Genomic DNA, 13,897 nt, shown 5'->3' on the forward strand with positions numbered 1-13,897 from the left:
AACTCTGCATTGAAATAGGCATATCTTTCCTTTTCTCCTTTACCTGCAAAGTAAGTTGTCTGCAACTTACTCCTAAACAATCCAGGAAAAAAAATTTAAAAATATATGTAGATATATCTGGGTAGATAGAGTAGGTAGGTAGATAATGATAAAGCAAATGTGATAAAATGATATTTGGGGAATCTGGGGGAAGTACATATAGGAATTCTTTGTACACTTCTTGCAACTTTTCTGTAAGTTTGAAATCTCAAAATGCAAATTTAGAAAAAACAGTAGCCCTGAAAGAGAGAGAGCAAATTACTAAAAGGAAGTCAGGTAAGGTGCTATTATTGAGAAATTTGGGGGCAGGGAGAGAGAGGAGGAATATTGAGAAAGCAATTATAAATATCCCTTATAGCCATATTTAAAATGAAGATGTTAGAGCTATGTTTATGATAAAGGAATATTTCTGGTACAACAATGGAAAATTTTTCATTTGCCACTGTCAATATGATTTTTAGAACAAAGTACACATATATGTAGTATGGCACTCATCAAAATACTCGGTCTACTCTTCTCATCAGGTGGCCAAAGTATTGGAGTTTCAGCTTCAGTATCAATCCTTCCAGTGAATATTCAGGGTTGAGTTCCTTAGGGTTGACTGGTTTGATCTCCTTCCAGTCCAAGGGACTCTCAGGAGTCTTATCCAATACCACAGTTCAAAAGTATCAATTCTTTGGTTCTCAGCCTTCTTTATGGTCCAACTCACATCTGTACATGACTACTGGAAAAACCATACCTTTGACTATACAGACCTTTGTCAGCAAAGTGATTTCTCTACTTTTTACTATGCTGTCTAGGCTTGTCATAGCTTTTCTTCCAAGAAGCAAGTGTCTTTTAATTTCATGGCTACGATCACCATCCTCAGTGATTTTGGAGCCCAAGAAAGTGTCACTGGTTCCACTTTTTCCCCTTCTATTTGCCATGAAGTGATGGGACCAGAGCCATGGTCTTAGTTTTTTGAATGTTGAGTTATAAGCCAGCTTTTTCACTCTCCTCTTTCACCTCATCAAGAGGTTCTTTAGTTCCTCTTTGCTCTCTGCCATTAGAGTGGTATTATCTGCATATTTGAGGTTGTTGATTTCTCCCAGCAATCTTGATTCTAGCTTGTAATTCATTCAGCCTGGTATTAGTGTAAGTGATAAATGATATTGTATAGATTCAATCTGCCTGCCAGAGAAATGAAATGAAATGAAATGAAATGAAATGAAATGAAAGGGCTTCCCTGGTAGCTCAGAGGTTAAAGCATCCATCTGCAATGTGGGAGACCTGGGTTTGATCCCTGGGTTGGGAAGATTCCCTGGAGAAGGAAATGGCAACCCACTCCAGTATTCTTGCCTGGAGAATCCCATGGACAGAGGAGCCTGGTGGACTATAGTCTATGGGATTGCAAAGAGTCGGACATGACTGAGCGACTTCATTTCTTCATTCAGCCTGGTATTAGTGTAAGTGATAAATGATATTGTATAGATTCAGTCTACCTGCCAGAGAACTGGATCCCAATTCTTTGAAAGATTGCTTTTAATGTGCCTTGGAGGCTCAACTGCAGCTCCTTGACAGCTGGAATGATCAAAGGCCTGAAGGGTGTTCCAGCAAGATGTGGAGAGATGGGTGTGTCAACATTATTGGGAAAGCTGGCCTCTTGTTCTAGTTTCAGAAAGGAAATCTTCCTCTGTAAGGAACATAATCCACAGCTTCCATAAAGTTAGTTGGGTAATGTATGGTCTATTACCTTAAAAAGATTGTGTGAGTTTTTTTTTTTTCATTTACTGTCTGGAAGTATTCCCTGCTGAGATGTCTGGCTTAGAATATTCTTTATAGGAAAATTTTAAATTACAGATAATGTCCTTAATAGACATAGAGCTATTCAAATTTTATATTGTTAATTTTAGATTTTTATTATTTTCAGGTAAAATTATTAATTATATCCTTCATATTACCCCTGTAATGGCTGTAGATCTGTGCTGACGGCCACTTTTGCATTCCTCACATTGACATATGGGACTTTTCTCTCTTTCTTGATAAGTTTTGCTGGGAGAATATCAGATTTATTCTTTTCCCAAAAATGAGCCTTTGGCTTTATTTTCTTTTTAAAGTGTTTGCTTTCGAGTTCATTAATTCATGTTCTACTATTTCCTTCCTTTTTTTTAAAAAAAACTTTATTTTCCCTCAACTTAATTTCCATGTTCTATTTAAAGTCTATGAGAGAGTGGTTTAAAACCACTCAGTGGTCTTCCCTCCTCATTCCTGAGCAGTGGGAGCTGCGTACTCCAGTCTTCAGGAGGGATTGCTGAGTAGGCACCCAGGGCAACTGTACGCTGCAGACCAGTCTGGGATCTCAGGTTGAGCAGCAGTAAACTCAGCAGCTAGAGCTGCCTCTTTGGTCACAGCCTTTTCAGCAGGAGCCTGCTCCTCCTCTTCAATCTCTTCTGGGTCTGTGTGGATGCTGAGATCAGGTGTGACCTCCTGTGGGTGTTCATGAGAGATGGTGCCATGCATGTGTACAACTTCCTAGGCCAGCACCCGTCACAAACCCACTGAGTGAGCTCCCTTGTTGTTGGAGGAAATGGCAATGCCCACAGAGCGCAGAGTTGAGTCTGAGTTACACAGAGCAGTGGTAGGCAGGTTAACGTAAGAGGCCTCTGTGAGAGGCTAGTGTGTGGCCCTAGGATCAGCAACCACCGGAAGTCCCCACTCCCAGAAGACTGCCTGGATCTGGTGAGTGAAATCTCCAGGACTGACACAGTCAGCAACAGGAATGGCCTTGGGGCAGCAGCAAACTTCAGCACAGCTTGGTGGCCAGTACATCTGGAGGACAGGACACTGACATTAGCCGAGTTTTCAGTGGGATCAACGGCATGGCACAAGCTGCCAGAACTTTCTCCCAGATTCTCTTCAGATTTACGAGGTAGACACCATCACTTTTTCCTTCTGTAGATTCACTGTTCCATTTGGAAGTCAACCTAAGTGCCTCCTAAATGGGTTCCTTATGTAAGGATTTTTCTTTTTAAAATAGTTTAATTTTTATTTGGCTGCACCAGATCTTTGTTGCGGTGGCATGCAGGATCTTTAGTTGTGGCATGTGGGATCTAGTCCCCTGACTAGGGTTTGAACCCAGGCCCCCAGCATTGGGAGCATGGTATCTTAGCCACTGCGCCACCAGGGAATTCCCTATGTAAGGAATTTGAGGACCTCTTCTTCTTTCTTTTGCAGGACATAAAGGGCTCTGGATATTGTGAGTATTTTTCTTTAAATTATGATGAGAAACCAGAACAACCCATATGAATCTCTACTTTCCTTTGGGGCTTCCCAGGTGGCTCAGTGGTAAAGAATTCACCTGCAAAGCCGGAGATGCAGGTTCAACCCTGGGTTGGGAAGATCCCCTGGAGAAGGAAACGGCAACCTGCTCCAGTATTCTTGCCTGGGAAATCCCATGGACAGAGGAGCCAGGTGGGCTACAATCTATGGGGTCACAAAGAGTGACTAAACAGCAATAGCTACTTTCTTTAGATTTACTTGATATTCTTTTTCTAACTTCTGGTGATGGAGATTCAAACCACTAAATTTTAGCCTTTCCCTCTCCCCCTAAAACATGCACTGAATGCTATACATTTCTTTAATCAGGACTTTAGTTGTATCTTACTTTATTTCTGTGGATAAAGTTGTATTTCACTTAATCCAGATAAAAATACATTCTAATTTCCATTGTGTTTGTTTCTTTTACCCATGGGTAATTTGAATTGTTTTTCTTAATTTTCAAAGATTTGGGAATTTTAAAAATGTTTATGCTGTTGATTTCTAGCTAGTTTTATTGTTTTATGAAAACATATGCTAAGTCTATGCTAATAAGTAGTCACTAACCAGATGTAACTGTATAAATTAACTAAAATAAATATAATACAGTTCATTAGTCACATAATTTAAGTGCTCAGTAGCCACATGTGGCTAGTGACTACTGTATTGATTCTGGTGTCTATTGTATTGAACAATACAGATGGAACACAGAAAATTCTGTTGCATAGCCCGACTCTAAATGATTTCAATCTGACAAAATTTGTTGAGGCTTGCTTCACAAACCAGCATATGCTCAGTTTTGGAAAATGTTCTCGGTGCACCTAAAAAGAATCAAGTTTCCTGCCATTACTGGTTGCACTGTTATCTATATGTCCATTAGGTGATTTTATTAATCATATTGTCCAAATATACTATATTCTTGGACATTTTTCCTGGTTGTTCTCTTTTACTAAGAGATTTGTGTAAGTCTCCTACTAAAATTGTAGATTTACCTTTCGCATTTTAGTTTTGTCAATTTTAGCTTTATATACTGTGAAGCAGAATTGTTAGGTGTATACACATTTAGTATATTTCTATTTTCTTGGTAAACTGACTCATCAACAGTCTTCTGGGAGTGGAGACTTACAGTGGTTACTGATCCTAGGGATGCCCACCAGCCTCTCACAGAGGCCTCTGTTCATTTTATCTCTAGTAAGACATTTGCTTTACAGTCTACTTCTTGTCTAATACTGGTATAGCTATTAGCACCTTCTTTTGGTTAATGTTTGAATGAAGTATCTTTTTCCGTACTTGTATCAATATTTCAAATTTCCTGGATTTTGATAGTTGTGCTTGTGTGTGTGCTAAGTTACTCCAGTTGTGTCTAACTCTTTGCAACCCCATGAACTATTGCCCTCCAGGCTCCTCTGTCTATGGGATTTCCCAGGCAAGAATACTGCAGTGGGATGCCATGCCCTCCTCCAGGGGATCTTCCCAACCCAGGGATTAAACCCTGCAGCGTATATCTCCTGCATTGATAGGTAGGTTCTTTACCCACTGAGCCCCTTGGAATCCCCTTGATAGTTGTATCTCAAGTAATATGATTAAAAAAAATTCTAGTCAAGAATGTCTGTCTTGTGTCCACTTGCATGTAACATGGGCTTCCCAGGTGGTGCTAGAGGTAAAGAAACCAATTGCCAATACAAGAGATGTAAGAGACATGGGTTCAATCCCTGGGTTAGGAAGGTCCCATTACTGGTGTATTTGGGCTTACATATCATGCTCCTATTTGTTTTCTATCTATATTCTTTTTCTCTTGCTGCCTTCTGTGGGATTAATCAATAGTTTTTATTACTCCATTTTACTTTTTGTTAAATTCTTAGTTATATTCCTCTTTTACTCTAGAGATCACAACACGCATCCTTATTTATTGGAACCTAATATAAATTAGTACTTCTACCATTTTCCTGAGAATGTACTTAGATCCTGACTTTAGGCATTCTTACCTTTTCTTATAGTCAATATTTGTTTAGATTTACCTTCAGATTTATACTTTCCATGGCTCTTCATTTTTCCTTAAGTGTTCTTCTCTTGTGCCTGAAGAGCTTCTTTTAGTATTTTTTGAGTCTGTGAGCAACGAATTCTCTCCTTTTTATTTGTCTGGAAATATCTTTACATCGTCTTTACTTTTGAAAATTACACTTCCAAGATATCTCACTATCTTCCGGCTTTATGTTGAGAAGTTAAGCCTCAGTCTAGTCGTTGCTTCCTTGAATATAACAACTTCCCCCCTTCTTAAGATTTTCTCTTTTCTTTGGTACTGTTAGGTATGATGATATCCCCAGCTATACTTTCTTTGCAGTTTTTGGTGTCTGCGGTGCTCCTTTAATGTATGACTTGATTATTCATGAGCATTGGAAAATTCTTGACCAGTCTTTAAATACAGCCTTTGTGCCATCATCTCTTATTTCATTGAGATTCAAATTTTGTGTGTTAGGACTTTTTGATGACTTAGTAGCTAGCTCAGTTCAGTCGCTCAGTCATGTCTCACTCTTTGTGACCCCACAGCTTAGTAGCTAAGTTGTGTCCCATTGGAAAAAACCTTGATGCTGGGAACGATTGATGGCAGGAGGAGAGGGGGTTGACAGAGGATGAGATGGCTGGATGGCATCACCAGCTCAATGAACATGAGTTTGAGCAAACCCCAGGAGATACTGAAGGACAGGGAAGCCTGGCGTGCTGCAGTTAGCAACTGAACAACAAGGCCTTTTTACCATAGCAGGTATGATTCCTATGCTCTCTTCTGTATCTCCTATAACTTTTTTTTCTTCCATGTTTCAGCCTTGGTGTTTTCTACTTATGTATCTCTCACTAACTTCCATTTCAGTGTATCCAATCTGCTGGGTACACCATGTAAGTGGGATCATAAAATATCTGTCCGTGTCTGGCTTATTTCACTTAGCATGATGTCTTCAGTGTTCCTCTATGACATAGTGTCTATCAAAATTTCCTTTCTCTGTAAAGCTGAGTAATATTCTACTGTATTTATATACCACATTGTGTTTATTCAATGTCTGTCCATGGACATTCAGATTGTTTTCAGCTTTTGGCTATTGTCAGTAATGCTGCTGTGATCAGTGTACAAATATTTGAGTCCCTTCTTTCAACCATTCTGTGTCTATACCCAGAAGTGGAATTACTGGATCACATTGTAGTTCAGTGTTTAATTTTCTGAGGACCCACGATACTGCTGCCTACAGTGGCTACACCATTTTACATTCCCATCAGCGTTGTGCAAGAGTTCCAGTTTCTCACCAACAATATTATTTCCTTACTTCCTTCTATCCCTCCTTCCTTCCTTTCTTAATGGCTATCCTAATAGGTATAGAATATCTCACTGAGGTTTTGGTCTGCATTTCCCTAATGATTAGTGATATTGAGTATCTTTTTATGTGCTTTTTGACCATTTTTATAACATCTTTGGAGAAATGTCTATTCAAGCCACTTGATCAATTAAAAAATCTGGTTAATTATTGTTGAGTTGTAGGGGTTCTTTACATATTCTGAATATTAATCCCTTATCTGTAAATCAGTGGTTGTTTCATGTTGATGTTTGGTAGAAATGAATGCAATACTGTAAAGCAATTATCCTTCTATTAAAAATAAAAAAAATTTTTTTAATCCATCTGTATATGATCTGCAAATATTTTCTCAAATCCTATGGATTTCCTTTTTCATTCTTATAATAGTATCCTTTTATGCATAAGTTTTAGATTTTGATGAAATCCACTTAATTCGTTTCCTCTTATGTTGTCATATCCAAGAAATCACTGACAAATCCAATTTCCTTCATGTTTTCTTCTAAGAGTTTTGTAGTTTTAGCTCTTATGTTTAGGTCTTTAATCCATTTTGAGTTAATTTTTGTACATGGTGTAAGGCAAGGGTCCAAATTCATTCTTTTGCTTGTCAATATGCAGTTTTCCCAATGTCGTGTATCAAGAAAACTGTCTTTTTACACATTGAATGGTCTTGACACCCTTGTTGAAAATCATTTGAGTATTTATGGGAGGGTTTATCTCTGGGCTCTCTATACTATTCCATTGGTCTATGCATTTGTCTTTATGCCAGTACGACACTGTTTCTATTACTGTAGTTAAGTTTCAAAATCAGAAGTGTGGGACTTCCAACTTTGTTCTTCCTCAAGGTTGTTTTGGCTATTGAGGGCTCCTTGATATTCCATGTGAGCTTTAGGATGGATTTTTCTGGGTCTGAAAAAAATGTTGTTAGGGTTTTGATAGGGATTTCACTGAATCTGTAGATTTCTTTGGGTAGTATTTACTACTCTCTATTACTTAATGTATTTAACACTATGGAGTGTCTTCATTTGTTGGTGTCTAATTTCTTTCAGAACATTTTGTAGCTTTTAGTGTATAAGTTTTTTGTTTCCTTGGTTAATTTTTTAATGTACTTAATACCATGGGATGGCTCTTTATTTATTGGTGTCTACTTTCTTTCATATGTTTTGTAGATTTTAGCATGTCTTTTGTTTCCTTGGTTAAGTGTATTCTTAAGTATTTTATTCTTTTTGATGCCACTGTAAATGGAATTACTTTTTTTCAGGTTGTTTATTGTTAGTGTATAAAAACACAACTGATTTTTGTATGTTGATTTTGTACCCTACAACTGTGCTAAATTGATTTGAGTTCTAACAAGTTGTGTGCGTGAGACTTTAAGGATTTTCTGTATATAAGATCATGTTATCTACAGAGAGATATCATTTTAATCCCTCCTTTATTTTTCTTGCTAGTTGCTGTGGCTAGGAGTTCCAGTGCTATATTAACATGGCAAAAGCAGGCATTCTTACTCCTCTCAGAGGAAACGTTTTCAGGGTTTCACCACTGAGTACATGTTGACTATGAGTTTTATATGTATGGCCTTTATTATTATCCAGGTATTATTCCGAGATTGTTGAGTGTGTGGGTTGTCATGAAAAGGTGTTAAATTTTGTCAAAGAAATTTTTTTTTGCATTGAGATGATCATGTGGTTTTTACTCTTTACTCTCGTAATATGATGCATTACATTGGTTGATTTTCATATGTTGAACCATCCTTGCATGTCAGAAATAAATTCCACTTGGTCTTGGTGTATAACCCTGTTAATGTGCTATTGAATTCTGTTTGGTAATATTCTGTTGAGGGTTTTTGCATCAATATTTATAGGAGATATTGATCTGTAGTTTTCTTGTAGTATCTTTGTCTGGCTTTGATATCAGGTTGATTCTGACCTCATAAAATGAGCTTGAAAACATTCCCTCCTGTTTTTTTAAGGAGTTTGAGATGGATTGGTGTTTCTTCTTTAAATGTTTGGTAGAATTCAACAGTGGAACCATCTGATTCTAGGCTTCTCTATGTCGGGAGTTTCCTTACTAGCTATAGTTATATTCAGATTTCCTATTTCTGATGATTCAATTGGTGATTCAGACTGTGATAGTAGATATCTGAATCTTCCAGGGTCCTCTGGTTAGATTTCTTGGCCTTTTGTCTCGCCAGTTTGAGAATCAGCAAATGCCAGGGGAATCAACTGGCATAAAATAGCAGGCCTAACTCTGTTTTCCTTCCTTTTTTACTTTATATACTTCACTATTGTTTAAATTTTTACAAGTAGTATTATTTTTGTAACTCAGAAATGACCTAGTGAGCAAGTAGATTTAGAAAACTGGGGGAGAATGAGGGATGTAGGTTGGCTACCAGTTATTTTATCTGGATGGCAAGGTGTTTAGTAAGGAATTTAGGAGGACGATATCATGTGTGTCAAGTTTATGAATTTTAAGTTTACCTGTAGAACACTAGATAGTAAATGTGTAGTAAGCAGCTGGTTCTTAGTGTTTATCCTCAGGAAAAATAGCTAACCTTCAGATATAAATTTTATCATTGTATTTTTCTTAACTTTTAAAACTCCCCCCAAACAGATGATAATCGATTATATGCTTTTCCCCTCCTACTCAGTTCTCACTTCACCCCTACTCATTCTCAACCTATCATCATGTCTGTGCCATTTAGCTCCTCTACTTCTGGACCTCGTGGTTGTATTTCTAGACTTCCAAAATGGTTTTCCTTTTTGCTCTTCCTTTTTAGACTTTTCTGAAAGCAAGATGACGATCATGCCATTCCCTGCTTCATAGATCTTAATAGCTTTCCACTACCTTGAGAGCAATATGCAGAAATATGAAATCTATTCCAACCATACCCACTTTTGTTTTACAGATGACACCAAACTCCAGAAAGTTGAAGTGTCTGCTTATTTAGCATCACACTTAACCGTCTTTTCTCCTGCTTCATTTTAATTTCCACTTTATTCTTACTCTTTTAAGGACATGTTTCAGTCATTATTTTCTTAAACACTTAAGCACAAGGGCATCATTCTTTCTTCAGTAGCACTCACTGCAGTGTCTGACACTGAATATTTATTGAATTAGTGACTAAGCACCATACTCTACATCATTTTTTTTGTATTTTCTCACTTCTGTGCCTTTCTTGACTATTCCCTCCCAGCCCATATGCCTCTACTCCCATCCTTCAAAACTCAAATCTTGGGAACTCCACAAAGCTTTTCCTTTTTTTCCAATCACAATTGAACCCTCCCTCCTGTGAGCTCTTATAAGCGTCTTGTCTACCTTAATGATTCTATTGAGCCATGTTTTCTACATATGTCAGCCTTTATCACCATACAATTCATGACTTCTGGGGACAGTGTATTCTTTGTGTATACTAGAAAACCTAAAAAAAAAAAAAATGTCTTGCACATAATAATTTAACAATGTGTATTAAAATATTAATTGGATAATTATGGGGGATAGTCAAAGTAAATAACAGTAGCAGAATTTTAACAAATGGTTAATACCAGAAAGACAGGTTTTCTTACTTTTAAAAAACTATTTTTCAGTTGAAAATATCAAGTATACATAGCCTATTATCAGTATGTATGTCAGAAATCAACAAACAAAACAAAGTCTGATGAATGTTGCCATTAAAAAAAGATCAACAGATCTTTTTACTTGCAGACAGAATATGCTATATGAATTAGTCATGAAGGTTATTACTTTAGCCAACATTTTGCTCAATCTATAGATGACAGGATAAACACAGTAGTAATCTTCATACTTTAACATATGGAATTTAAAACAATTATTTCATATATTCAGAAGCTGCCATTAAATGATAGTGTTGAAATAATTTCAAACCTCTATAGTTTATGGATGGGCTGAATTAAGAGGAAAACAAATTCATGTTTGCTGTGAACATCACAGAAACTTGAAAACTTGTGCTCACTAGGAAGAACAAAACTTAGCCACGAAAAAAAAAAATCTTTCAGAAAATGGGGCACTAGAGTTTTGTAGTTAAGTTCAATATCAGAATAGCATAGCATGTTCACACGCAGGGAATTTAATAGCTAGAATTAGCATAAAGTAGAACTCTCCAGCTGTCAGGAGATAAGTGGTATGCCAATTAGCAGAGTGAATGACAGATAAGGGAAGGGTTTAAGTTTTCCCTACATTCTCTAAAATAACTTCTCTGCCACTGGTGATCTGGGCTCACTAAAGGTGTGAGATTATAACACTAATTAATACATTTCTTTTTGAGCTCTGATTACACATGCCACCACACTGATTTTTACAATATCTGGTAACATTCTGCATTATCACTGTGAGACATTTCTTATAATGATAAAAACTTTCCTCTTGTGGATTGTATTTGATTCAAAGACTAGAGCTTTTCTTACATTACAGCAGACAGAAATTTTTTTCCATTGTTGCTGACATTCAGTAAATTTTTTTCACATTAAAGATTTTCCCTCTACCCACAGGATTTGTTCTCAGAATTTTTTAGTAATGTCTGAGCTCTGAGTTAAACTTTTCATTACAAAAATTGAATTACTGTTTTTTCTCTAGTGTGTGTGTTTTTTTAATGTAGCATGAGAGCTGAACATTGATTAAAACCTTTTTCATAATCAATAGCATTCCTAAGATTTTTTTCTGGCAGAGCATCTCTAGTACTGAATAAAGTTGGGGTATACACTAAAGGTTTTCCCACATTCAAAGCATCTTCCCCAGCATGAATTTTCTCATGATGATTAAGATCAGCGAGCTGGCTAAAACTACTGCACTGAACGCACCTGTGTGGTTTCTCTCTCATGTGGATTCTCTGGTGTTCAGTAAGATCAGTGCATGTGCTGAAGGCTTTTCTACACACATCACATTTATATGGATTTTCACTCGTGTGGACTCTTTGATGGTTAATGAGATCTGAGTGCCGACTAAAGCCTTTGCCACATTGATCACATGGGTATGGTTTCTCCCCAGTATGGATCCTCTGATGTAGGACAAGAGCTGAACACTGACTGAAAGCCTTCCCACACTCATTACATTTATATGGTTTTTCCCCAGTGTGGATCCTCTGGTGCTTGATAAGGTCTGAGTTCTGACTGAAACTTTTGCTGCACTGTGTGCATGGATATGGTTTTTCTCCAGTGTGAATTCTCTGATGAAGAATAAGGTCAGAACTCTGACTGAAAGCTTTCTCACAACAATCACAATGATAGGGTTTTTCTCCAGAGTGTACTCTCTGATGTTTAGTGAGGTCTGAGCTTTGACTAAAACTTTTATTGCACTGATTACATGTGTACGGTTTCTCTCCAGTGTGTATTCTTTGATGTTTCACAAGGTCTGAACGACGACTAAAACTTTTAGTACAATCACTACATGGATAGGGTTTCTCTCCAGTGTGGATTCTCTGATGCAGAATAAGGTTTGAGCTTTGACTAAAGGTTTTCCCACACTCATCACACTCATAGGGTTTCTCACCTGTATGAATTCTGTAATGTTTAATAAGGTCCGATCTTCGACTAAACATTTTACTGCACTGGTTACATGGGTAAGGCTTCTCTCCAGTGTGAATTCGTTGATGATTAATAAGATCTGAAAGTCTACTGAAGGTTTTGCTACACTGATTACATGGATAGGGTTTCTCTCCAGTGTGAATTCTCTGATGCAGAATAAGAACTGAGCTCTGATTAAAAGCTTTTCCACATTCATTACATTTATAGGGTTTCTCTCCAGTGTGGATCCTTCGATGTTTAATAAGGTCTGAGTTCTGACTGAAACTTTTGTTACACTGATTACATGGATATGGTTTCTCTCCAGTGTGGATTCTCTGATGTAGAATAAGATCTGAGCTCTGACTGAAGGCTTTTCCACACACATCGCATTTATATGGTTTCTCACCAGTGTGGATTCTTTGATGTTTTATAACATCAGAACTCTGACTAAAATGTTTGTTACACTGGTTACATGTATAAGGCTTCTCTCCAGTATGGATTCTCTGATGTTTAACCAGGTCTGAGCGCTGGCTAAAACTTTTACTACAATGACTACATTGATAGGGTTTTTCTCCTGTATGGATTCTCTGATGTATAATAAGATCAGAGCTCTGACTGAAGGCTTTCCCACATTCATCACATTTGTAAGGTTTTTCACCAGTGTGGACTCTTTGATGTTTAATAAGGTCTGAGCTCCGACTGAAACTTTTAATGCACCAATTACAAGGATAGGGTTTCTCTCCAGTATGAATTCTCTGATGCAGAACCAGGGCTGAGCTCACATTAAAGGCCTTTCCACACTGATCACATCCATAGGGTTTCTCCCAGTGGGTTCTTCGATGCCTAATAAGGCCTGTACTACAAGCAAAGCTTTGCCCACATTCATCACAGTTGTGCTGTCTTCTTTTAAAGAGGTTCTGATCCTTTTCATTGAATTTATCCCCAAGTCCAGAGACTTCTTTGCATTCAGAATCCTGGAGAACATCGTTTCTAGGGTTGCCAGACTCTTCAGTCAATGGTTCAATTTTTGCTGTAATTTCCTCCTTGGAAGCCATCTCTCCAACACTGGCCTTAGTCACACCATCTAAAACAATAAACAAAATATAGATGGAACATGTTCTCCATACTGTAAGAAATTTTAAGGTGAAAAAGATTAGTATTTTCCTATGAAATGTCACAGTATAGGAGTACTCCAAAACACTGAAAATTAATAAATAATGAATAACTGTTTATTAAAGTGGCTTCTCAGATATGTTCTGTATGTTTGTCACAAGAAGAGATCTGTGAATACTGAAATCTAATTACAGTAATTAGCAAAGTTTGACTATTTGGAGCTAATACATAAGCAACTTACTGATATATGTAAAGTAGGCAGTATGAATGAAAACTTCAGTGAGGGAGTTGGAAGGAGGTAAAAGGGAAAAAGAGGAGGAGGCAGTGGCAGCCGTCACTGTGAGTGTATACCAACCAGGCTGGTCATGTGCTGTCCAGGGGGAAGAAAGAAGCAAGCCCAGGAAAGAAGCCTGAATTTTCAAAAATAGGTCTATGTAGTCCTCTACCTCTTTTGTCTTGATTATTAGAAGAAAGTGACCAAGAAAACATGATCCTTTTGAGAATAGCTATATTCAATGACCAAACTTCCTTACTAAGGTGTGTAAACCAGAAAAAGTTTAGGGAGTAGGATCAGAAATCTCTTTTGAGTTGCTTTTT

General features: G+C 37.4%; 1 protein-coding gene and 1 pseudogene across 3 annotated transcripts in view; both read right to left on the reverse strand.

The window, feature by feature from the left end:
- Positions 1-2,316: 2,316 nt before the first annotated feature.
- On the reverse strand, positions 2,317-5,172 carry LOC138097751 (small ribosomal subunit protein uS2B-like; annotated as a pseudogene).
- Positions 5,173-10,178: 5,006 nt separating this feature from the next.
- Positions 10,179-13,897, reverse strand: part of LOC138097509 (zinc finger protein 271) — a 47,918-nt gene continuing 44,199 nt past the window's right edge. For 2 of the 3 annotated variants that reach the window (XM_068993698.1, XM_068993699.1), the window contains exon 3: positions 10,179-13,271. In XM_068993698.1, coding sequence (XP_068849799.1) covers positions 11,275-13,242 — 1,968 coding nt within the window. In that variant the 5' untranslated portion in view covers positions 13,243-13,271 and the 3' untranslated portion in view covers positions 10,179-11,274. The remainder of the gene's footprint in view (positions 13,272-13,897) is intronic. The other variant, XM_068993697.1, reaches the window with a different exon arrangement.

Source organism: Capricornis sumatraensis, chromosome 21 (assembly GCF_032405125.1).
Source record: "Capricornis sumatraensis isolate serow.1 chromosome 21, serow.2, whole genome shotgun sequence".
Taxonomy (NCBI): Eukaryota; Metazoa; Chordata; class Mammalia; order Artiodactyla; family Bovidae; genus Capricornis; species Capricornis sumatraensis.